Source organism: Dromaius novaehollandiae, chromosome 2, assembly GCF_036370855.1.
Source record: "Dromaius novaehollandiae isolate bDroNov1 chromosome 2, bDroNov1.hap1, whole genome shotgun sequence".
Lineage (NCBI taxonomy): Eukaryota > Metazoa > Chordata > Aves > Casuariiformes > Dromaiidae > Dromaius > Dromaius novaehollandiae.
In genome coordinates, this window is record NC_088099.1 from 141,867,362 (window position 1) to 141,893,250 (window position 25,889).

The 25,889-nt window shown below is 34.7% G+C and overlaps 1 protein-coding gene across 3 annotated transcripts in view; it reads right to left on the bottom strand.

The window, feature by feature from the left end:
* ZFPM2 (zinc finger protein, FOG family member 2) overlaps window positions 1-25,889 on the bottom strand; it is a 314,096-nt gene that overhangs the window by 244,483 nt on the left and 43,724 nt on the right. For 2 of the 3 annotated variants that reach the window (XM_026119623.2, XM_026119624.2), the window contains exon 2: window positions 5,197-5,355. The exons of the other annotated variant lie outside the window; for it this stretch is intronic. In XM_026119623.2, coding sequence (XP_025975408.2) covers window positions 5,197-5,355 — 159 coding nt within the window. The remainder of the gene's footprint in view (window positions 1-5,196; window positions 5,356-25,889) is intronic. 3 annotated transcript variants of the gene reach the window in all.

Here is a 25,889-nt window from a genome sequence, read left to right on the forward strand (position 1 = left end):
ATATTCCCCAAAATCTCTTCTTGCTGATGTAGAGCTTGCATATGAGCGTTCCAGATGGCACTGCATTTCTTCCCCTCTTGCAAAAACAGGCAAGCAAGGAACAGGAACCTCAGTCAGGCATCAGCACTCTAATTTGCTAAGGGAACACACAGCGGTTTGCTGTAAAGATACAAAATAGAACATAAATGCATTGCTTCATGAACAAATCAGTCCTCATCCCATCTTTTGTTTCTCCCCTATCTTCCTCTGTCACCACCTGAGGCACACTTAGCAACGGGATCTAGAAGCCATCTGCTCTGTAATCTACTGCCACTAACATTAAGGCCACTCAATCTCCTTCCACTGAGGTCTACTGCCAATGTCACCTTGTTATGGAGTAACTCTATGGGAAGCCTATGTATGAGTGACAAGGAGAGAGCTACAAGCAAAAGGCAAGAGAATTCAGAGATATCATCCTTATAAATCATGCCTTCAAAAAACTGGTAGGTCGTCTTCCTCTAATAATCAAATATTAGTATATTCGTCCATTTGCCTCTTACTTCAATCAAATGCTTCCAAAATAATCCCACATTTTCTCTCTTGATGAAAGCCTTTCCTCCATTTTCTCCTTTCTCTGAATACAGCTACTTAACTGTCTATTAATCTCAAGTGATCTCTCTACCTGCTCAAGATAACTTTTCCTTTGAAAGTTAATCCCTTGCTGAACCCTTCTTCTGAGAAGGGCATAAAGAAGTGTAATTTGTTTAGCCAGTTCCCACCCTCATGAAGGGGACAAGGCCCCGGTTCTCCCTGCTGTCTACAGACAGCAACAGGTGCTGCCACCCTCCGAGTAGGGCGAACTTTCCAAATAAAAGACAAGGGAATTTTGAGGGGATTTTCCTGAGGGTACATATGCAGGATAGCAGTCTGAGACCAAAAGGCTGCTGATAAACTACTTTATCTTACAGTCCAAGCTAACTTGCATTTTCAGCTTGCTTTCTGTCCCATCACCTCCAACTTCTTGCTTTTGTATTCTTCTCCTGGTCGTGCAACTGTTTTATATCTGCCCTTCTGGTTTTATGATCCTATCATGCCTCCAGTTCATTTCTTCTCTTCTCTCTGTTAGCATGTCCTTCTTCTCTCATTATTCTCCTTTAAAAGCAGAAAGTTATTCTATATGTGTGATCTTCTAGTTTCTGTACTAGGCTTTGGGCTGTCCAGTCTATCACTCTTCTGCATAGGAGACAGGCTACTTCCTCCTTATTGATACCATGTTTGCCAGCAGTAGGAGCACTGGCTAACGCGAATTTAATACATCTTCTCGATCTGAATTTAATCTGAATTTATCTTAATCTGATCCAGATTCTGATTCCAGATACCCACTATCTGGACACTGCAGAGAAAGGCACCTTTAGCAATGGACACTCCAGGGTAATATGGGCTTTGTATGGATAGCACCATCAGATATTCCCATTACCAGAAATACATCAATTGCTAATACGTAAGCATAAATGGCAATTTTCAGAGGCCACAAACTGACAAAATGCACTGTATTTTCATCAGGGCTACCTCCTACCAAATTGTTAGTTTCTATTCCAAAGGAATGAAACAGTGCAGCTTTGTAGCTCTATGCCTATTTAATTATTGTTGTTTCCAAAATATTCTATTTCCCCTAATCTCAGTCTCAAAATTGCAAACAAACCAAACATCTGAATGCCCTTTATCTTGAGGCTCTTACAAAAATACTTATTCTTGGGTGGGAAACTTCATCCAGTTAGGTTAAAATTTCACAGTTATAAGCTTAAAGCCACACCTGAAAAATAGTAGGTTCCTAATGTCCGTTTTGATTTTAATATATACATGCTTAAACTCCGTTCATTTCTTCATATTTGACTGTAAATGTAGGACAGCTAGGAACATTACTCTCATGAAGCAGAGTTATTTGTGGTATTACAAAAGGGGAGTTGGTGGGTGGAATTTTCCAGATTTCTTGTTGTAAAAGCCATTAGAGTGAGCAAAAGCATACAGAAAATATAATAGACAAAAGTCACAATTTTGAAAAAAGGGAAGTCGTAAAATGACACGGAGCTCAATCAACGTGATTAATTTGCTTTACACTTTGCAGAGGCTTTTGCCTTCACCTTCTAATTCTGGCAACTGTTCTGCTGAATCAATCTCACAGACCCAAATTAATAAGGTGGGAATGACAAGTAAGGCTTCATAAAGGTTAGTTGCAATTTAGACAACAAGAGACAGGTCTCTGCTTACAATACAATCAGGCATAGTTTGACTGAAAATCTCTTCAGCTGAAGAGCCTAAGTTATCAAGTTTGTGAATGCATGTCGTCCACTTTCATTCATCTCAATGAATCATTAGTTCAGTGAATTGTTGCTTTTGGTGCGTAGCTTTGATAGTTAAAATCTTTGTTCTCAGTGGTTCCTTGCATTTACATACGCGGGGAAGTATGAAAAGCATAGTATGGAAAAAAATTCACCAACAGCCCCTCCTCACCAGTTGTGCCATTCATTGCCCAGGTCTTCGCGTTCCTACTGGAACCCGCCTCAGCTCATTTGTCCTCTTGTTCTAGGTCAACTAGGAGGAAACACCCTCGGGAGAAGCAAGGGAAGCCAGGACAGATGGACAGATTATATCCAGGAAACAACCCTTACTTTCTAGAACCTTCAATGGTGAATGGTAGAAAAACAAGAATGCAGAGCTAGTGTAGCGGGTTCCCATGCAAATCCTGGTATTTTCTAGAAAAAGCATATGGAAACATAGATCTGCATTAATTTTTCCCTCCTTGAAGATATCTGTGTGTTACAGGCTACCAATACTGTCACAGAGCAAAATATAAAAATCAAAGTCTAACCCTCGAAAAAATTCAAATAAATTTATTTGCTCCCTATTCTCTAACCTATTTGTTACATTTTTCATTTTCAAACTTTTAGTCATGACATTAAGGCAAAATTATTCTAAAAGAAAAAAATGTTATTTCTCATATTATCTTTTGATTTCAATACTGAAGCATGAAAAGGAAAAATAAAAAAAAAAACTCTTATGGATTATCACCAGATTCATGATAAAAATCATGTTACATTAGTCTTATATTTAGTATTACTTAATACAGTCACAAACTCATCCACTGAGAAAAGGGCATAAAAGAAACCTATTTGCTTCCCAGATTAGTTTTCTCTTTTGTGTTTTGTTCTCAGAAAAGACATACCTGGCCACATGCTAATATCACTTCAGCTGTGACACTGAAGAAGCTGAGACATTATTAAAAAACAACAGATTTGCAGTCTACCATTCCATCCTTTTCCAGGGTATATTCTCTACTTACTTCAGAGTGAGACTTTCTGTCACACTGCCTCAGCTGGAAATAGATTAGGGGTTTTATGTGACCCTTCATCCTCAGAAATTTCCTTTTCAACTTTTCCTCTTTAGCAGTTGCAGTGGATAGATTTAAGACTCTTTTTATAACTACAATACACATCACTTGGAAAAAGAAGTGCTGGGGAGTCAAAAGGTATTCAGCTTGAAGAATCAACAGATGCCTTTATAACACATACCGTAATCCAGTCCATATTTAAATTTATTCTCATTTAATTCCTGACCTTGTTAAATACAATGCCCTGGATTCAGTGTTTTCCCTGAAAGATGCACCCAATAAAGGAAAATAATAAGAGAACTTGAAATTCGATATGAATATGCAATAATCATTACCATAAACCAAAATGTAAGACATATTTGTGTGAATTTCACCTGGAACAGTAGTATTTCCATTGGTGGACCCTGGAAATACAGCAAGCAAAGCAAAGAAACAGCTACCTCAAACCAATATGAATGGTACACCGTCTTCTAATGGTGACAGAAGGAATTCAAGAGATGCCAGTATGACAAATAGTCAAATTCTAGTTTAAATAATTATTAAATAATGCCAGTATCAGGACACATTTTCTTTCAGCTAAGCAAAAAGGTGCCTAAAAGGCACATGAGCAACAAATGAATGCATAGTAATTGTTGCAGCTGTCTACCGCACAGTTATAATAGCATTTAGCTCCCCCGTTTGTATTGTATGTTTGAGACCATTTATAATCTGCTCTTACTTCACAATAAGCTTTGCAGCAGTTATGGAACTCTAAACTATGGAACAGACTGTTCTGATCTCTTAGGATTATTCCTTACTAGGTATCAAGTACCTACAGGGCAAAAAATAAATTATTTTTTCAAAAGTTTGTAAACTACATTGAAAACATGCAGAAATTACATTTTCTTGCTTTCCCCACTGATGACAGAAGACTCTAACATTATGCAATCATACTACTTGACTATTCAGACAGATTTACTCTAGTTTGTCCAAAGCACGCAAAAATAATAAAAAAAGAAGAGGATATCAAGCTATCATGAGAAAATATATGTCAGTATTGGTGAAAAAACAGAAAAACAGAGAAAATCATTGATATCTAACTGCCTGCGGGGGTTGTGGACTAACAGAAGAACATTATCACAACAATTCCAGCTATTTGATAGGTATCCTTACCTGCAGAAGACAAACAATAAAACAATCAAGTGGAAATCTGGCAGGAAGATTAAATCAATGTTCTACATAACAATAATGAAAGTGTGGTTTTTCTGTAAGCTGAATGGGAAACAACACAACCTTGCAGACTGAACGTTGAGTAAGAATGAGTTGGTATGACATGCTAAAACACATATATGTGTTACAATTTGAAAGTAATGCAACAAAAAGGCACTGCAACTTTAAAAGTTATCCTTTCACAAATCATTATTTTTCTTACTATGCATAGTAAGTGCTATTATAAGTGGTATTTTACTCCTAGAATCTACAGACACAATCTGTTTTTCTAGCAATGTTTCCTAGGAAAGGAAGCAATGAACAGACATGCTGGATTGTTAGCTGTGTATCTGATAATAATGGACTTTCGAGACCTCTGCTATACAGTTAAATAATGAGAAAGTAACATTCTTGGAGAATAACATTAAAGGCAAGATGATTCATCTCCCCAAAAAGTGAATCTTTCATCACATTTAAATACTTACCCCTTTGCAGACTAACTCCAAAAGTCACTTATTTTCCTATTTTTCAAATGCCATATTAAGAGGACTTTTTGTAAATTTTAAAAACCACACAATCTTTTTGACCAGCTGGACACAGTTGCATCAATATTCCCTTGAAAGGGGGGCTACAATGATTACCTTTATTACAAAAGTATTCCACTTCTTCACAGCTCAGATTTTCAGGCTCAAACTCTGCAGAAAAGCTTTCCTCCAATGGAAAGTCTTCTTTAGAGATAATATCGTTTTCCTCAGACAGGCACTCTTCTTCTTCATCCTCAATGGCATCCTCAAGGGGCCCTTTAAAAAGAATCAGGAACACTGTGGCAAACCATCTAACAGGACAACATGAAATAATACCTTAGTGAACTCCTAACTGGAGGTCCTGAGCTAGTTTTTCCTCCTACTGCTGTGTACAGCATTTATTAGAACTGACCAAATACTATTTAACAGAAATTGAAATAAAAGGTGACTGCTTTCCTAACTGATTACTTAAAATCAGAACATGGAAAATGTTACTGTGTCACTAATACTTGCACGTTTCTTTCATTACTCATCAGATTCTAGTATTAGAAGTAGATAGTTCTAACAATGGAAATCAAGTTTATACATAAAACCCTTCTCTTGTTTGTCATTTTTTTAATGCTGAATTACAGTACTTAATAGGTTTTCTTTATGGACTTCATTTCTAGAGTTAACAGGACTGATATCAATAAAGTACTATAGAGGTATAAACTTCAACTTACTCTGCTGTTTTGCTTCAGCCAACACCTGAAGGGGTTTAGAAAGAGTTTCATATTCTCTGTCATCATTAGTTTACTATATTCTTTAATAGACTACCAGTCCATTATCCCAGATGGGATTCAGACAGACTTATTATTTCATTTCACAGAGGCCAAAGAAAAGAACCGTTGTGGTAAACTACTAGCTAAGGGCTACAGAAACATAAGCCAGTTACAGAAGCAGGGCATAAGTTTGAATTTGAAATGGCAGCCTGAGGTCTTTGATTCTTCTAGTTACCTAGACATCCTATTCCTACAGACCTTCTTGAAGAGACAGTGTCTGGCAGATCTAAAATACATAATGCCTAGGTTACCAATTGGAAGGTACTCAAAAATTAAAATTTCTTCTTTCTTATATACACACTTTACAGTCATTGGTTAATAGTAACTATTTGGTAAAGACATCTCTTATGCAGGTGCAGAATTTTACCCTAGATTTAGATAGAGATTTTAAGTAATTGGACATATTTTAACTAAGATTTTATTAAATGTCAGTATGTTTCAAAATCCATCTTAAGACTGGATTTCAAAAGACTGGATTTCAAAAGAGAGATTTCATTATACATGATTGAGGCTTGAAAAAAAATTACATATTTCACTCTCCAATGAAAGCACAGCCTCATTTATAATTGACCGAGTATTTCTTGCTAGAAATGAAAGCTAGCAAGCTAATGAAAAAAATGTAATTTGTATTTGTATGATAGTTTTCCAGTATTAAATACACTATTCCTATATATTCCGTCATGCTGTGATACAATACCTTAATGAATCTGTTGCACTCGATGAAAAGGGATAAAATTTTTAAAAGAAATCAAATATTGACTACACTAATATTATGTAATTTATTATGAGTCAGTGACTACTTGCATTTATTAAAACAGCAAAATTCACTTTAGGCTAGCTTGTGCAATTCTTGCTTCAGAGGAATATGACAGTTACTTTTTATTGAAATTGACTGAGATTCCCAGCTGGGACTACATAAATTAATATAGTTTACTATCTTTCACGGAAACACGACTGTTTAGGCCAGCTGAGAATCTGATCAAATGAACTCACTTTTGTGGATGTATACTCACCAGTGTTAGTCATCATTTAACAATATATCTTAAAATAAAGGACTACTATTATGGCTGAAGAAATTAAGTTGCCCGACTATCAAAGTGTCCATTATTGTTAATTGCACTTTCTAGCTACATTGAGAGAAAATCCAGCAACTGAATAGGCACACAGAATAAAGAGTGGATATCCTACTATACTGAGTGGAGAACAAAACATTAATGTATGTTAGAATTGTCAGCAATGCATTGCATTTAAATATAAGCAACTTGAGCACCTTACATGTGTCCAATTTCAAATCAAAGATAAAAGCATGAACCAAATAATGTAAACAGCAGCAATTATGTAAGATAAATAACAAACCATTTTCTATTCTTGCCTCTCTTTTAATTTTAATTTTTATTATTAAAGGCATTTTTTTTTTTAATTTGGAAAGGGGATTTATACACATCTCCATAAATCCACCAAAAATATCATGAGGTTAAACTAGGCAGAATTTGTATACTTTTATGTTTAAAGATTATGGCAGCACTACAGAATACAAACATGAAGACTTCTTTTTTTTTTTTTTTTTTTTAGCAGTCACCAAACAGGGAAATAATGAAACCAAAAATAGCCCTACTTGATCTGATAAGTAAAGTTCAAGGGATTCAGAACAGACTATCAAAAACTATCTTCCAGATCATATGATTTTATTAATACATGACACCGTCCACAGAGACATTTATTGGTGTGTACTGCTAGTAACAGGAAATGCAAGTTTCAGTCATGTATAAGCATGGATAAATACGTTCTGCATCACATATGCCTTTAGCAAATTTTTCACACATTTTAATTTCGGAAAAAATATAAACTGCAGCCAGCATTTCAGTGAAAGCTGACTTCCTGATGAATGACTTGCTCTTTGTCATAAATTAACTTTTTGAGATAGAGTATCTTGAAAAACACTATAAGTAATATTCATGCACGCAATCCAATTGGCAGGTATATATGATATTTAGGTCTGTCTCTAGACATTACGGCAGCTTGTTTGGTCAGGCCACCAGCATGTAATCAGCAAGGAATAATTACTATATATAAATTAAAAAGATATCAGAAGTATAGTTGGTATGTTTCCATTTGTAGCCGTGATGGAAACACATATCTTATAATTTCCATTAACACTCCTTCCAAGAAGGCAGAAGGAATAACAATGTAAAAACCACTTCTACAGCACAGGTTCAAAAAATAGTCCCTTTCAAGGGCTGGGAGTTTATTTTTTAATAAGTCTCAGACTAAAAAAGTTCTTAGCAACTGCTTTTGTAGACAAACCTTATGCACAAACAGATATGTAATATTTCCTGATTTTGTCCAAACATTTGGATGCTTAAATGCAAACTTTGCCACATCCAAATAAAACCAGATGTATGCGTACATTTATTTGTTTTTACTTTGTGTATGTCAATCCACATGCACCTATAAAAGAAAAAATCATGTTTATCAAGTCAGGTATGGGCACATATCACACTGTTATGTAACAGTTTACCTCAGGGGCTGATACCAGATGCTGGGCTCCTAAAAATCATGATGAATTTTGTTGAAATTGAGGGGTCAGTATGTAAATGTATTTCTAAGTTTCATGCTGCTGCTGCATTGTATAGTTAATCAACCTACAAACTGACCCTTGCAACAAATTCTGTCTTATTCATGCTGAGTTGTCTTTTACTTGGTAAGTGTTCAAATACTTTCCTATCATTGTCCAGGCCTATAAACTGTCAACTTTAATATAACTAACTAAAGAATAAGGCATTATTCAACATCAACAAGACCAGTTCACAAGGTTAATAGCAAAATTAAATATTTCTTGCTTGCCAGTTTCATGTAAACCAAAATATTCATGCTTGGATTTTGTGGCTATTTTTAATCATCACTCAGACCTACACTGGCTTAAAGAAAGCAGTGAAACCAAAAGCTGATTATTAGGAAATATAAACGGATTTAACTATCTATCCTTGATGACTCCATCTAATTATTTGCACATAAATAGACACTGAATTTGAATAAAAATAAGTTGTCAGAATCTCATAATAAAATTTGTATGGAATTACATATTCTTGAGCAAGGCAAACACACAAACTTTCCAAACTCATCTTTGTCTAATTTGTCTACCTAAGTTTTTCAAACAGCCTCCCCCTGCTATCAGTAAATCAAGTCTGCTAATGTACTATCTTTTTCAGTTCAAAAATGTCAATGGAGATTTTCAAAGTTTCCTAATGCCCCCTACCTAGGGAACAACATACACCATGTCCACTCAATTTTATGCCTGATTTAAAAATATTGAGACATAAAGACAAAAATAAACACATTTTAAAAAATAACTAAATTTATTTCAATTATTTTCTCTGATAGTGCTTTTTTTAGCCAGTTATTATTATGTTAATATATTACCTTCAACAGTCTGCATACGGTTTAATCAGTTACTTTAGTACTAAAATTTACCTTCCTTTTTTTTTTTTTAATTGTTGATTTAATTTAGTTGCATTACACCCATTACTTACACCTATCATGTTACTAAGCAGCTATGGCACACATGCTATATCTCCTCATACGTTACTGCTGTTTATTTCAACTGTAACAGAATGAAAGTCCCATCCTCGTTATGCTGAAAAATATGTTTCAATAACTTGATTAAGTCTCACATTGACGACAAAACAATGCAACAATGACACAACAATGCAAATCCAAATGATTCCTACCACTGAAGATCCTCTGTCACAGTTATCTGACAGTTAACAGTCCAGTGATATGATTTAATTCTTAATATAAAAGGTAAAATTTCAAATTCAGAAGATTTAAGAGTATAGCTGAACAGTTAATTCCAGAGAGATAGTCTAAATGTTTGTCTTCTATTCTCATTTTAACAATTCTTTTCCTATTAGCACTTTGCAAAAGAATTTGATATAATCTAAGGAGAGGGGAATCTCCAGTGCTTTAGATTAGCTAGATACATGATAAGCAGTTAAGAATTTCCAAATTCACTAGATAAAAGGCTTAATTTCTGATCTTAAATGAGGTACTGAAGGCAAATTAAGTCTCCATTACTTCATCCTAGACTTTGCATGAAGCCCTGAGTAAAGTATTTCCTTTATAAAATAACACTTGTGTTTTACACAACACAGCAGATTGGGGGTGGGGAAGGGTTGGTGTTTATCAGTCTTACTTATTCAGTTGGTACTAACTCTGTTTTATAAATACTTATTCATACAACCATTAAAATGTGTTTTTCAAATAAAACAGATAAGCAAGAGGCAGTAGAAAGCAGTACAATTAGTAACAGCAGCGAAGGAGTGAATGCAGCAGAAACCTGTATGGCTTAGTGGGCACAGTCGTCCACTTCAAAAAATCGCCATATATAATTTGATACAAATAACAGTATCTACTGAGGGGAGGCTGACGAGTGAGCCGCATGTGCCTTCATGGAGAAAATTACTTCTGATTGAGGCCACTTGGCAGCACAGTGTGGGGAAATCTGAACTGTAGCTGCCTAATTTCTACCAGATTTACAGATACTCAAGCACTTATTTTTTAGCACTATCAATATATTAAACATTCAAAAAAGAAATCTAAATCATATATTTAAATGTAAATATAGACATATAGCTAGCTAAGTGGCAATCTTCACACAATGAGAAACAGAAGCTACCTCAACACCTAGGATAGGCGACATTTAGCAAAAAAAAAAAAAAAATCACTCTAAGTAATAAAGTAATAATAACCAGTTTTATGGTACTGTAACCCTAATGAAATAATTGAAATTCAATAACATTAAACGAGGAAGTTTTGTAATCATATCTTGTAGTCAAATTCATCAGACTTCTCCCTAGAGGAAACAACTTAAATGCATGCTCAAATTAAGCACATGCTTATGTGCTTTCTTGTCCAGTGCTTTGTGCTTAAAATGCTTGTATCCTACTGTGGGAAAGTTCATTGAAATAATTATCTTATGAAAATGTTAAGTGGCTAGCTTCCTACCTACCTACCAATATTCTCCTGCATTCCCAGAGCAGCAACATAAATCAGTCCTCTTAACAATTAAGAATGCTTCAGAAAGCCTACAATCCTTGACAGTAAATGGCTGGGGAGAGGTTAATCAGTATAATTAGTAGTAATAGCATTAAATAATAACAACTCTGGTAAACCAGAGAGGCCTGAAATTCACTGGATCAACACGATTGCATGTTCTGTGTGATCCATCCAGTACTTCCTAAGAAAACATGCTGCCACGCACATGCTATCCTTAGCTTATAGTAAAGCGTCTGTATGAGATGTTGTATGACTACAAACAGAGAGAGCAAAGCTTTGGAAAAAATCAATCCATTTGTCTCTTGTTTCAACAAAAACATTTTCTTCTAAATGCAAACAATGACATAAGAAAACCAGCAGGCAAATACTTTATTTGCATTCACACAACGAAGATACTTAGGCATCTTTTTTCTGGAAGTTCAGTCAGGAACATTGACACTATAAAAAAAGGTTCAATTTATTTCATTTTTAAGTGCGGTAGTTCAGAGCTCTCTTCTTCCTTCTTAGCTACTTCTTCAGTCTTTTAGTTAACCCAAAGATATGGTTGTTTCCAAACACTATAATTTAACAACTACTTGGAGACAAGTTTAACAATGATCTGAACAATCCCAACGGCAGCAGAGACAACCCTTCTTTGGGGAAAGAAGCTTCTCCTTCTTTGGGGAAAAAATTCTTGCAGGACACTACCAGAAAAATACCAGGAAGCACCCTCTCTGGGAAACTGGCTTTCTGTTGTTTTGTAGAACTTTTTAAAGCACACAGACTCGAACATTTCAATAGACCCTATATTGTCAATCAGTGTGAAGACATGGACCAATAAAATACAGGAGATGAATACAGACTGCTGTAATCAAAATATTAACAGCAATGTAGCAGCCCAAATGGAATTAATATTTCAGTTTAACTAAACTTAAATTTTCAGTTTCTATCTAACCAACAGGCCTCCCCGATATTATTTGGTCACTGAGACTTTCAATATTCCTCTCAGAAGGAGAGCCTCAAATTGCAGGTATATAGATCACTCATAAAAATGGAAGTACACAATAGGTCTCCAGATAACATAATAAATGCTAATAAAAGAAAAATGATAGTAAAACTTTTCCTACAGAACTAGTTACCCCCTCGCCCCCTGCAACAGTCACATGATCCCATGACTCTCTACACATTCTTGAGCCCTCTTTGCTTTTGGTTAATGTTGTAAAACAATAGTGCATCTCCCCTCCTCTGAAAACTGAAAATATTTTCATTATCTAAATGCAATAGAATGGAAAGGAAGGGCCAAGATAGGTGGCTAAATATAGTTCTTCTGTTTGGCATTATATGGCAATGCCTAATCCCGACAAAATAACTGCTGCATTAATACTTTAAAATTATGAGCATGCTGTTAGCAGTACGTGACTGGAGCTCTAACTGACATATCAGTTTAGCAAAACTTAAGTATACCTTTTAAGGTCAATACCTCTCAAATAAACCACTCCCACTTTTAAAGAAATGATTCCTTCTTCAGTATATTGAGTTTTCTATTTAGTTTAACTAAGTTATTTTTGTAATTCCTGTTACATTTTTATAGCGATGTTCAAGAGGCCCAGTGCTACCTGTGTGCACTAAGCTTCTCCAGTATGCTATGGCTGAACTTCAAAAGTTTTGTCCGGATTGAAAGATTGTGCCAGCGTGTGAGATATTCCTTACATTTTAATTGGAGAGTCCTACTGGAATGAACGATTTATCACTTTCAGACTGGTGGAAACTTTATGACCATGATTTAAAGACCAACTTAATAGAAAAAGGAATGGAAAAGAGCTGCTCTTTGGACACTATAAATCCACACCAAGCTGACATAATTGAACTTAACAGCAAGAATAAGCTATATTTCTGTAGCCAAAAAAGGAGTTATTTTTAAATGTGCAAGTTCTTCCTGCAGCCACTCACTTTTAACATAAGTTGCATCAGGGGATCTGGTAGGAAGGAAACATTTTTATTAATTTTCCCCTTATCTGCAAGAAGAATGCTGATTTTTTTTTTCATTTGCGTTCCTTGCCTGCAGGTAGCAGACCAAGAAAATCATATAGCAGAAATTTTTCCTTTTGATTAATTTCTTTCCATGTGTTATGTTATTTCTTATATATAATTGATTTCAGGTTTTGCTCGTAGCTGTACATCTTTTTTATATCTGTACCTGCTGCCTTCCTTCAATCAAGAAAGTTGAAGGAAATTACCTGAATTTTGTTAAGTTTATTAAAAAAAGAGCTCTGTGAATATTTAAATTGAGTTTTGAAATGCTAATACAAGAAAGATATTAGAGAATTTTAATAGTAGGTTCAATTTGACCCACAGACTATTGTAGAAAGGGTCAAATTTTATTCAAATTATTTCTTCACAGCAAAAAATATGAACCCTTTGATTTTATAAAAGTAGATTAATATTCTTCACTGCTAGGTCTTTTGGCACTTCGGTGTATGACAGCATTAACTGTACTTCTATATAAACTTTTCAAAGACCTTTAAATGTTCCAGTAATTTGGAGTTTCCCTTTCATTTATGCTCCTGTCTTCTTTTCTCTTAGCATTATCCAAGAGGCCACAATAAAACTGGCAAGTGCCAGTTATACATATATACATATTTATATAGTTATTTCCCTCTGAGAGTGAAGTCCAGGCTATTTCTAACCAATAAAGTGAAGTGCAGAAAAAGTGACCATTCAAAACATGCTTAGGGACACAATAATTTCAAAATTTATTCAAAAATTACTCAAAATTATTTCAAAAAAATGTAAGTGTAGTATTAAAATAAAATTTTATTTGCATGGCAAACAATGATGTGCAAGAAAAACAAGCTCTAAGACCTTTGTAGTCAAATCTCAAATCTCAGTTGTCAAGTAGGGGCTCATGCAGAAATACAGGGTTAGAGCTCCAGTCCCCTCACTGCAGTGCTTTTAGTGTTGGGGTTCTTGCTTGGGTGAAACAAATCAGAAAGGACATGAAGATGAACCCAAGGGTTTATCCATTTTACCTGAACATAAGCAGACAGAGAACAGGAAAAGATGTCAAGTGGTGTGTAGTACTGTTATTACACAATATGTACAGGCAGAGCTAATCATAAATGATTATACTTATTTACCAAATGAAGTGTCATGTTTGGTCAAAAATTGAAACTGTTTCGAAATACAAATATTATGAAAGTCTTATAAAATCTTTCCCCCCTCAAACTTTCCCACCTGCTGTCAGTTAAAGCGTTGTCCTGTAAGGACTTTTCCACACATCTCTCTAAAATGCCTTAAGGAATAAGCTTTTTTAAGATACAGTGTGGACAGTAGTAGTATAGCAGATTTACTAGAATAATTACTCCCACCAATAAGAAGGTCAGAGGAATTTTTAAAGCTGACTTCCTTGGCACTATGATGCCAAGAAGGCTGCAATTTTGGCAGCTGTGAAGGATACGAATACAGCAAAAACTTAACTGATCCCATGCAGTTGTATTAAAATAAATACTGCAAAGTATGTTTTAATACTCTAAAGAATGAAACAGAAGGTTATATGGATCTTCTAGAATTAGTGACAGTGTTTTGTCATCAGACAAAAAGTAATAGCAGAAATTTCATCTTGGGAAGCATTTTTTTGTAGTACTAATTATAATGTATTCACATCATTTAAAAAAAATATAGCATCTCTTTTTGCTCTAGGGTAAACTGGGTGATTGAAATATAGAAAGTGACTTAAACTAGAAAAGAAGGGAGAACAGGTTTATCATCAGTACAGTCCAGTACTTGACAGTCACTGCTCCTGGTTCATCAGTTATTTTTCTTCCTGAATACACAAGTGAAATAAGAAATTAGGTCCAGACTTTAGAAGATTCTCAATGGCTAGATATGCAGGAGAACTGTACGAAATCTTCAAGCAAGTTAGGGGCCTCAGTCCTATGAACTTTCAATTGGCCTTTAGTGGACTACAGGCCTTTTTATGCCCTGGGGAAGCCATATCTTTACTCTCAACAATTCCTCACTTGGGTTAGACATATAGTCTGCTCTGGTTCTTTTGCATGTCTCACCAGTTACTCTTGCCAGATTTAACATAAAAACTTGAGAAAACAGATAATTGATACTTTGTTGCAATTAAATGTGTACTCGCACTTATTCCCTTTCCATGTCTTCTTTTTTAACCCATGCAGTATAAATAAGACAAATTTATAAGGCCTACCTTAACAGCTAAAAAAAGGGGGTTTTTGGTTTTTTGTTTTTTGGGTTTTTTTTGTTGTTTATTTTTACCGTATATTGTTAATGCATTTGAGCTATCCCAGGAGTGAAAGCACAGTGAAGGCAAGGCAACAGTTCTGTAGTAAAGCAAATTCGATGAAGTCATTCCTAGGCAGAAGTTTACCTCACAGTAAAACTGAAATGACATTTCTGTACTGTGCTTTCACTAAAGTAATTCATGTATGTAAGTTTCCCTAATTAAAAAATGTTGACATGTTCAAGGCCTAAACATGCAGCGGCTATCAACAAACAATAAATTGCCCAAGCTACTTATTAAAAAGTTCTTTTCTCCTGCATAGAATATTTAGTGTGGCAATGTGACTTTTTTTTCTTTTGAATAAATAATATACTAATAATTATATTAGCAAGAAAACAGAAGTACTCGCAGAAAAACTAAAACAAATCATAGTGAAACCTCTCCTGTGGGAAAGAAGTTAAAGAGGTCAATACAAACCAAATTTTGGAAACCATTAATAGGTGCTAGCAATGACAAAAAATTTACATCAGCCACTCATTTCACAAACTGTACTCACTAATTGTTCTAGTCCTGTACCTTCTATTACCTTCGCATTTTGATCATCCATTTACTAAATTATAAGCAGCATTTCCTGCTTCTGAGATTGACAGTGGACCTTTCTCTAAAAGCTCTGAGAGAAGCTGGCACTATGACCAGTCAAGACTGCATCTTCTTGTACAAAATGGACCATAGCAAAAGAAATCAGGTGGATCAAATTTTCAAAGAGATCTTATCAAACATGAAGGTGTGGAGTGAGAAAAGGACTTACTTTCTTTCTTAGCTGTCCTAATTCTACCCACAATCATATAACAGCTTCAGAGTGGAAACTCCACAATAGGTACTGTTGTGCATATTTCTGGTTGTATGAGAGGAGGAAGAAAACTACAGATGTGATGGGATGAGTATCCTGTATCAATGTCCTGCTAAAAATCACAGCAACACCACAGATATCAGTGTGCCACTGTTCCTGAAGTAACTGTTAACAAAGCAGACAGTAGGTTGGGCATAAAGCTCTCAAAGATAAATCTGTGGTACCAGTAGAAGCAGTAGTTCCTCAGTAGTTTTCTTAAATGTAACAGAGTTAACAGGAAAATATTCCCTGTTTACTTGTATGGAAATATTCCCCTGAAGCTGTTTTCCCTGGATTATGGTATATTTTATAGTTTTTAAACCCATCACTTTTTTCCATGATTCATATCAGCTAACTTCTACAAAACAATTTTTGAAACTACTGGCAACCTAACATGGTATTCGGCTAACATTGATGCAAATATTATCCAATTCAAAGGAACTGCTTCAGTTAGACAACTAAGTATATTAAAAAAAAGTTTAAATTTACAGGCTTAGGAAAAAAAAGAAAGAAAATACCTAGAAAGTATCAATACAGAAAAAAGTTTCGCTGTGGAAGAAGATGGCTTCTTAATTCTGTTCCTTTTACTAACATTAATATGTGTACAAATACATGTATACATACATATATATATACACATATATATACACATATATATACATATATACACATACACACACACACACACACACACACACATATATATATATATATATAAATAAAACCCAAATTTGAATATTTGGTGTTTCATTCATCTGTGAGAACCTTCACCAATATAGGTGTATACAAAAGAAAAGAATGCAATATCAAATATTTGTAACCTTTTTAACATATGTTCATATCATTTTCTACAGGTAAGGTATTCAAAGTTTTGATAATTTACCTTTCTAATACAGGCAACTCTGTCTCCTCTTGCATTTTGCAGCCCATAGATAAAGCATATGAAAATGAAAGATGCAACAGTACATATTTCCCAATTCTACGAAAATATTCAGACTCCCTTCTCTTTACAGCTTACACATGGATTTTTTCACTTAAGCCAACAGAACAAGGAATAGACACATTTACATCAACCAATCAACATCTGTCAAATAACGACATCTATGAATGCTACTTTGCGCAATCCTATGAAATTCCCTGGAGATTCAGAATCCTGTGATTCTCAGAAAGTCCCATCCTCCAGACACAAGGTATTGTGATATTAATAAGCAACACAGGCTCCTTGGTGTGCCCTCATCTGACCGTTGAAGAATCTGAAACATTTAAGGAACATACTACCTGTTATCCAGGAAGCCGGTCTTTATAGCTTGTCTTCTTTAGCAGGCACTGCAATGGCAAAGCAATTTCAAACACGATACCCAAATAGGTATCTTACATGTGCCCAAGTCACTCTTAGAGCATAATGCTTTTCAGAACGATGAAAGATGCAAAAGTTCACTCCGTACGTCTGACTTCAGCAAAGTCTGGTGGCCTATATTCCACTTCTCAGGCAATCGTACCAGAAGTAAGTGACAGATACTAGGATTTGCTAATCACTGCTCTTACCCACCTGCTAGAGGAAAAAATGTGATGCAAGTAGAAGCACTTTGAAGCCACTAATGCTGCTGCAGTGTATTTAATGGCCAGCATGTTAGCTACGATGAAAGAGGAACCTCACATCACATACATTAAGGGATCAGAGGAATACAATTTTACATCTCTGGTTTCAAGACACAATACTCACATTTTTCTCATAAAGCAAAGCCACCCTATACTGCCATAGAAAATTAAAGGGTCTTTTTCCTTCTGTTTATTTGATATTTTCTATTTTTGTATGTCACTGCAGATTATTCCTGCTCTACTTTTGTTTATGGCTGTATTTCCTCAGACGTCTCTAATTGGTCTCTCATCTCTGTATGTCATCATGCAATTAAATCAAAAAAAGTGGACAAAAGGAATCTGGACTTTTTAGGTCCAGAAAACACCAGTGAATCATGACTTCTCTCACAAGTTACTATTTCTCTTCTTATTGTTTTTTTCCCATCCTTTCTACTGAATGTAAAACAGAGAATACTGCAGAAAAATGAGCCCCAGAAAGACAACCCAGGGTTGATCTCTAATGAAGTAATCAAAGCTACAGAGCTTGTGCATAGAATTCAGGGCCAATTTGGATTAGATCTCAATAAATGTAAGCATATCTGAAATAATCAGTAACTCAGTGACATAATTAAAGGAAAAACTTAAAACATAACAGGTGACGTAACAGACACACGTGGAAAAAACACTATGCTTAAAATAACTGGTAATCCTAAAGTAACAGCAAAGGGAAGTTCAGATGTTAGAAATAAGCATAAAGTTCTTAATGTTCTTTGTTTAGCAGATTCATGCTAGAATGAATGGCAATTTAGCTTAGTAGCAATTAGCTTATAATTTGGCCAGGATAATAAAAATAGAATTTAACAGTATGTAAGAGCTATAGAATCATGTAATTAATTACTTACATCTTTGGAACTTTAAATTTAAAGCAACTACTGGGGATTCATTCAGTATTTTTAAAGCTCTAATGGAGTTTATCAATATGCAGAACAAAATTGGAGGGTTTCAAATTAGAACTCAGTCTTTATATAAAAGTGTAACAGAAATGAATAGATTTTTAATCAAAATCAAATAACCTGAAAAAAGTCAGGAATAAAATGTAATATTTTTCCACAAAACATCCACACAATAATTATCAGCAGTGTCCCTTCTCCAATGTAAAGCAACCCCAACCAGAGACTCCACTGCTAAAGAATATTAATGCGTAGTTTCCTTTCTGTGGCTATTCAGATTTCAGTTTGCCCAGAAGATTGTCAGTTATGCATAGTTACAATACTATCTATTGCTGTAGCTTACAAGGATGCACCATAATGGCAAAATGTGGGGTTTTTTTTTCCTAAGATCTTCAAAGACCAGCAGCAATACAGCATGCTAACCCAAAATATAATGAATTACTTCTAATATGTTTCATCAACAGGTATATCTTACAAACACGACCAAAAAAAAAAGTAATTCCATTGCCACATCTCAGGAAGACGTAATACAAGCACACCTTAGTCTGGATCTCATATACAGTAGGATTTATTGAAAAACAATTACATTTATATGTCATTTATATCTCTTCATGCACATAAATATATAACCCCCCCAAATACAAATAAGAAAAGTCATTTACACATTTTAAAATAAATCAGAAGTGCATGTTACAACATACTTGCTTTCTTTAATAACCCTGTTCCCTTTTTGTACTACTTTTTAATTTGATTCCTCAATGGTAAGATTTGCAAGGTTGCACAAAATACACTGCATTTCCCCTAGAGCTGGCATAACCTGCTGGTTTTCTGAGTTAATCACTAATTAATAATTTGAAAACACAAAGTCATTATGTCATTTCCAGACAATAAGCTTTTAAATGGTGCTTGTTATGTCCTAGCCTTTCCAGGAAGAAAATTTTTTTTTTTCCTCTGGAAACCAGATGGCTGGTAAGTGTTATTATGAGGCAATCTAAATCTCAAAGCAATGAGCCTCAAATCAAAACAAGAATTCATTCTGCTCTATTCTTATTATGATTGTTGTTTTGCTGAAGCAACTTGAGAAACAATACAACTCCTTCATATGAGGCCACTGGATGCTTTGGTAATGATGAGTCTGTAACTTCCCACCACTTCTTTTTTTCCACAGCAAATAAGAGATCTGAAAATGTTTTCCCTCTTGTGACCAGCCAGAAAATCTGTACAATGGAAGAAGGCTCAGAGGAGAAGGGCTAGGGCAATGTGCCCATGAAGCTCAGGGAATAATGTCAGGAGTGACCGACCACAGCAGTTGCACAGGAAGCGACCATCTCAACGCAAAGGTGACAGGCGCCCTTTGTTCTAGATAAGCAGCTATGTCAATTGAGTGGATCAGCTGACTACATCCCAGTTGAGTGGATCAACTGGTAGTGTAAATGTTTCTCCAGGAGTTCATCAGAAGAGTGTGTACATCTCCCTGAGTTAGACCAGTGTGAGGGGAGTGTATACACGGCTCAGCCCAACACAGAGCATAAAAACGGAACAACTCACAAAAGAATTTTGAAGAGAGCAACGGGCTTGAGCTGGTTTCAACCCACATACTACTTGGGGACGCCCAGCGTTGTGACGGAGAGCATATTATAGAGACCAGTAATGGGAATTACATTTGTATTGTGATTCAACTGTATATTGCAATTGCCATATATTCCTAAGCGTAACTTACACTTGTACTGTGATTTCAGTACACTGTTGTATCACCCTACTAAATCAGAAACTCGTGTAAAAGCAAGTATCTTCAAATAAATAAATCTGATACTAAACATCACACCCTTCACATGTGGAATATCTAAAAGAACCTGGTCAGAGAGTGTTGGACTCTGGCACCTGTACTTTCAACTGTCTTAATAACTTTTTCTACATGCCAACTTTAAATGAGGCAATCTTACTCCAGGCTCAGTCTTACTCAGTAAACTTACCCACTTGAAGAGTTTACTGGCTCCACTTGTATTACAATATGATTATCAAATTAGCTTTGACTGGTTTATATTTTGGTTTTGTTTTGATCTAGGTTTTTCCTTATTAAGGAAGAAATGCAGCAGAGCCATTTGCTATTTTCATCTCACTTCAGCATCAGACACCTCATCTCCATGGAAATGCCAGTTTCACCTACAACTAAAACTCTACACTTGTCTTAACCATCCTTTTTTCTCATAGTAGTAGTAGTTAGCTAGAGATTTCATTCAGAGAAGCCTTTGAAAGTTTACCTAATACAGCTGCATCACTTTGCAGTGCTAATTGTTACAAAATTTGCAGACTATTCTAAATTATCTGAAGCTACTATGGCTACAACAAGATAACCACAGGAAACTAAACTCTGAATATTGATTTCAAAAGGAATTCCACTTCTAAATGTTTAGAAGTAGCTTAATTGAGAAAACACATGCATGAAGCTGAATATTTTGAAAAAGTTCTGATATGGGAAGAAAGTATCAACAAATTATTCATTTTCAAACATCATTCTATATATCTTAGTTATTTTGTATTTTTTTGTTTTATGTTATTCCGTAAAATATTCACTAATATTAGAATTTTATTATTGAATGTTATCATTTTGTTTTTCAAATTCTTACATGTGGCATTTAATATTCTTGCATCGTTATGCTTCCTGTTTTTATTAATATGTTACAAATAAAGTATTTCTAGATACTATCAGATTGTGTCATCTTATGATGTCAATAAAAGCAATGCAAATTATGAACTACTACTATTGGATTATCATAAAATAATGTCAAACTAAGACTAGAAAAATGAACTAACCCACGATATAAATTGAAATCTTTTCCCCACTAGACTTCTTCTCAAATTTAATTCACCTCAATGAAAATTTTTTTTTGCCAAAACATTTTTCAGTAAATAATTGCCCATATTAACATTTCTTGCCATACCTACTAATAATAGCATGAGATGTTAAACATTCTCCTGTACTTTCAATCTCATGAAAAGCCAAATATATAACGGACTATTCTGCAGTATTCTAGCACTTCTGATCCCAGCATCAGATGGAGCTAAATGTGAAAAAGTAGAACGTTCTTCAGTTCCTCCAGAACTAGCAAATCATTAATGAATCTTCTAGTGAGATTTTAATTACATACAAGCCATTTGTAGCACTGAGGCAATAGTTCCAGCAGATCCATGCATGCAATTAACACTGTCTGTGTTTGGGCCACGGAAGGTTTGACTCCACATTACACAGGTTCCTTACTCCATCTTTCCTTCAGTTTTACATCATCAGAGCATCTCTGTCTACTGGCAAACTGCTTTAAGTGTGTTAACCTTTCACTGACACCCTTCATCTTTTCTTCATACATACACAAGCACATCCCTAGAAAGGCAAAGCTCAATTTATGCACATGTTGCAACTTAAATTTACCACAAACTCAGTCTGATATAAACCTGGCTCCTGCATACTGGTGAAGCTTCTGTATGCCAGAAGCATGTTATCCTGCATATAACTGGTGAAGCTCAAGGTTAAACTTTTTTTGTAACAAATAAAGTCATGGTTTTTATAGTATAACATACACAATACCTCTTTAACTTTAAACATTTAGTATAATATTTAGTGGTTCGATATTTTTAGTAAACTAACAAGATCCACTGTAACATTTTCTTTAATGTCACATGTGTTATTCATAAGAGAATAGCACTTTTAACTGAATATTGTACCACTGAATTCAGCATGTGGGAAGGCCAATTATATCATGTCAGTATTGAACTGGGAACACGGAACTGATCCTCTGATATTGTTTCTCATGCTTTGCCCCTGTCAGTTTTAAACATCAAGGCACTGCTTTTATACAACTTTCTTAAAACAATTGTTCTGTAATTAATAGAAGAAACGATGACTTTTTGCCTAATATTCAATAAAAATTTCCTTTTCAGTCTCAATCCATTCCTGCTCATTACAACTCCTCTAAAAGTGTCACTTTTTTTTAGGTATTTCTACCTTCACATACTAATAGCCTTTTGTCATGACCCTTTAAATTGTCATGACCCTTTAAATTATCACTTCACTGAAAGGCAAGTGTCCTTAGAATTTAATCTTTTTTGAACACTACAGTCTAAGAATTACTCAAATATTTCACTACTTGACCCTCTTTTTTTTCTTTTCCTTACGTCTTCTGGTACTAAGTTGTGTAGAACTGAATACAGCACAACTGCTGTATGTAGTTTCTACTTCATGCTGGTCAAAAAGGCTGAAAATAGCAAACATTACTTGCAACTGTTGCACTACACAGACCTCTGGAAAAAGAGGGGGAACTCATGACACTGTGGTAGAACAAGAATCCAGGACTAAACTAGAAGTTGAACTGCATGTCTTGCTTTACAGATACAACAGACAACCAATATGAGTATGTTGTACTATTAAACACTGTCAATTTAAAGACTGACTTTAAGAGGAGAGTAGGAGTTTTAAAATGAAACTATAATTATTATTATTATTATATTAATAATAGTGGTCAGCCATTGTTAATAATACAGAAGGAAACATTAAAAATGGCTTGCAGCACTGCTTGTCACAGCCAATAAAACATTGTCATGCCATACAGTAATAGAAATTCTTATGGAAATAATTAGATTTCCAGGATGGATATTTTTATAGAAGTGACATTGCTACTAAAAATATGAGTGTAAAGCCCTATAGTCTGCAATGATATGAAGTGTCACCATGCATTATAGTATTTTTTTATTCCTATGGGTGAAGATTAAGGGGGACAGACACTGTGGTTTATCTTTCTAGTGTGTGGCAAACATCCAAAAAACATACAAAGTTAAGAAAGCTGTAACATGGAATGGTAGTCAGAAGTAGAAAGTCATTCTTACCGGTTAATAATTTTCTCCTACGTTCTACTTCCCTCCTCTCATTCTCCTGTTTTTTTTTTTGCCACTCAACTGCCATCACATACAACAGTACATTATATTTTAACACTGGATTCATATATCATGACTATCAATAATAACAGATGATTATCCTCACATTACTGGTGAAAATATTGTTATAATGTCATTATCAGCATTTAATTGCTAGTTGTTTAGCACAAGGCTGTTGAATTTTTTTTTCTCTTTTTAGGTACCATTTTGAGAATTTGCTTGATGTCCCAGCAAAAGAAACACTCAGAATAGGACTTCTTCTCATCATCAATATCCAGACTTGAAATAGCCTTAAAGGGTTATTCTGTTGCCAGTTAATGTCTTCAGATGTCCTTCCAGTTTTCTCTGGCAAGCAGTATCAGATTGCAGGGAGTAGTATGCAACACAATCCAAAATATTTGTGTCTTCATGAAAACAGGTAATACCAGATGAAGGAATATGTTAGGTTTTTAACTTGGAAAAGAAAGCACCGGAGCAAGGGGTAAAGGTTGTGAATATAAATTTGGATCGGTCTTCAACAAATAATAATGTAAAAGGAAATGAGTAACACTTTTTTTTTTTTTTTTTTTTGAAAAGGACAACTGGAGCCATTTTGAGAAAAATGCATCAGATACTAGCATTTTAAAATGAAACCCTGTTAGCCGACTGAAACAAAGATGTAGAGTGGGAATTGCAACATGAGAAATCCTTAAAAACATCTTTTTCCAACTAAAGGGCGAAAAGACAGATTGTTTCTTAAAAATCTTAGAAACTTTTGTAGCTAGGTCCTATTTAGTGCTATCATTAAGACTTATCCTAACATTACCTTGTCAACACTGAAGAAATCTACTTCAAAGGAGTTTTCTTTAAAAATATTAAAGAAAAAAAAAAGTGGGTTGGGTAAGGGGGAACACAACTCCCCCCAAATGTTTGATGGCTTTCACCCCAATCTAATAAAAAATTAACTTTGTAAGAGATCTACTAATTGACAGTGCTAATGTCAGCATTCTAAACAATTTCTAGACCAAGTCTAGAAATCTATTTTTTTTTCTAATCCAAATAGGGCAATAAGAAATACAAAAACTAGTGAGCATAGCAGATGCATAGTTCCATTCCTATCTTACTTCAAATTATATTTTCCATCACTTTTTCTTCTTTTTAAGATATGAAAATCATTGCTGGAACAATAAAAATATCTGACTCACTTGAAGCTATCGATAGCACATACATATGTTGTAAATAATAATAGGAAGATTGCTTAAGTTTTAAATCACATTCTATCATAGTTTCTTAGCAAAGTTCTTCAGAATTTTTAGAAAATTACTTTTACAGCTTTTATGACAAGCTAATTCTTGCAAAAGAGGAATGATAATACCATATTCCTTAGTGGAAAACCTGGCTGTAAAGCCAAGCTAAAGGAATTATCAGAATTCACTGAAACATGTTAATCAGTTTCCTGGTCAGAAAAAAAGATAAAATCTTCATTAACATATGATATAGCCATATAAAGCCATAAACTGCCCAATTTAGAACCTACAAGTCTCAAAGCAATCAAAAAATCAAGCAGGAACTTTGAGCATGACAGAAATAAAAGACTGCAATCCAGTTTACTGGATTTTCTAAATCCAGTACTGGTTTTACTAAAATTTATTTTTATAAGTAAAAGTTTTATAAGTAAAAGACTACCTACAGATTTGATGGTATTGCATAACACTGTACTACGCAAAAATACTACTGCTTTTTAAAGACTGGATAGAATTCAGCAATAATTTACATTGAGATAGTTACTTTTTTAATATTTAAGTGCAGGTAAGCTTCTTGAGGGATAAGACTTTCATTTGAAGATGAACAGTATGAACCTCTTGTGTCCAAGTAAAGGTGACAGTCACCAGAATCATAGCTATGTATATGCGCAAAGAAAGCAAATCAGTGCATACCTACACTGGTGTTTCTCCTCAGTTTAACAGTGACAAATATGTCTGTCCATGATGAGCTCGTAGGCACATGCAGCAAGTGTGACAATCCTTGTGACACAGCAAAGAGAAAGAGGAAGTATGTCAGGCCTCTGAGGCAAATAAACAGTTGTTGAACACTCTCAGAATTGAGGCTCTTGTAGCAGAAATGAATTAGTGAAATGAGAAGTGTGTGATGCTTATTAATGGCAGTAATAAAAGTATGTGATAACAGCTTGCTGGATGTGTATGGTGCTCTTCTTTGGCAAAAAACAATTTCCAAGTTTTCTTCCCTCATTTCTCTTGCTTATTTCTCCATTTTGTACTGATTCTCTAATGTATCTTGTAAAAAAAGAACCGAATTAAATGTAAAATACTCACTATGCCATAAAACAATATTGCTTTATGTTGCACTGACTTTTGTGGGTTATTTTA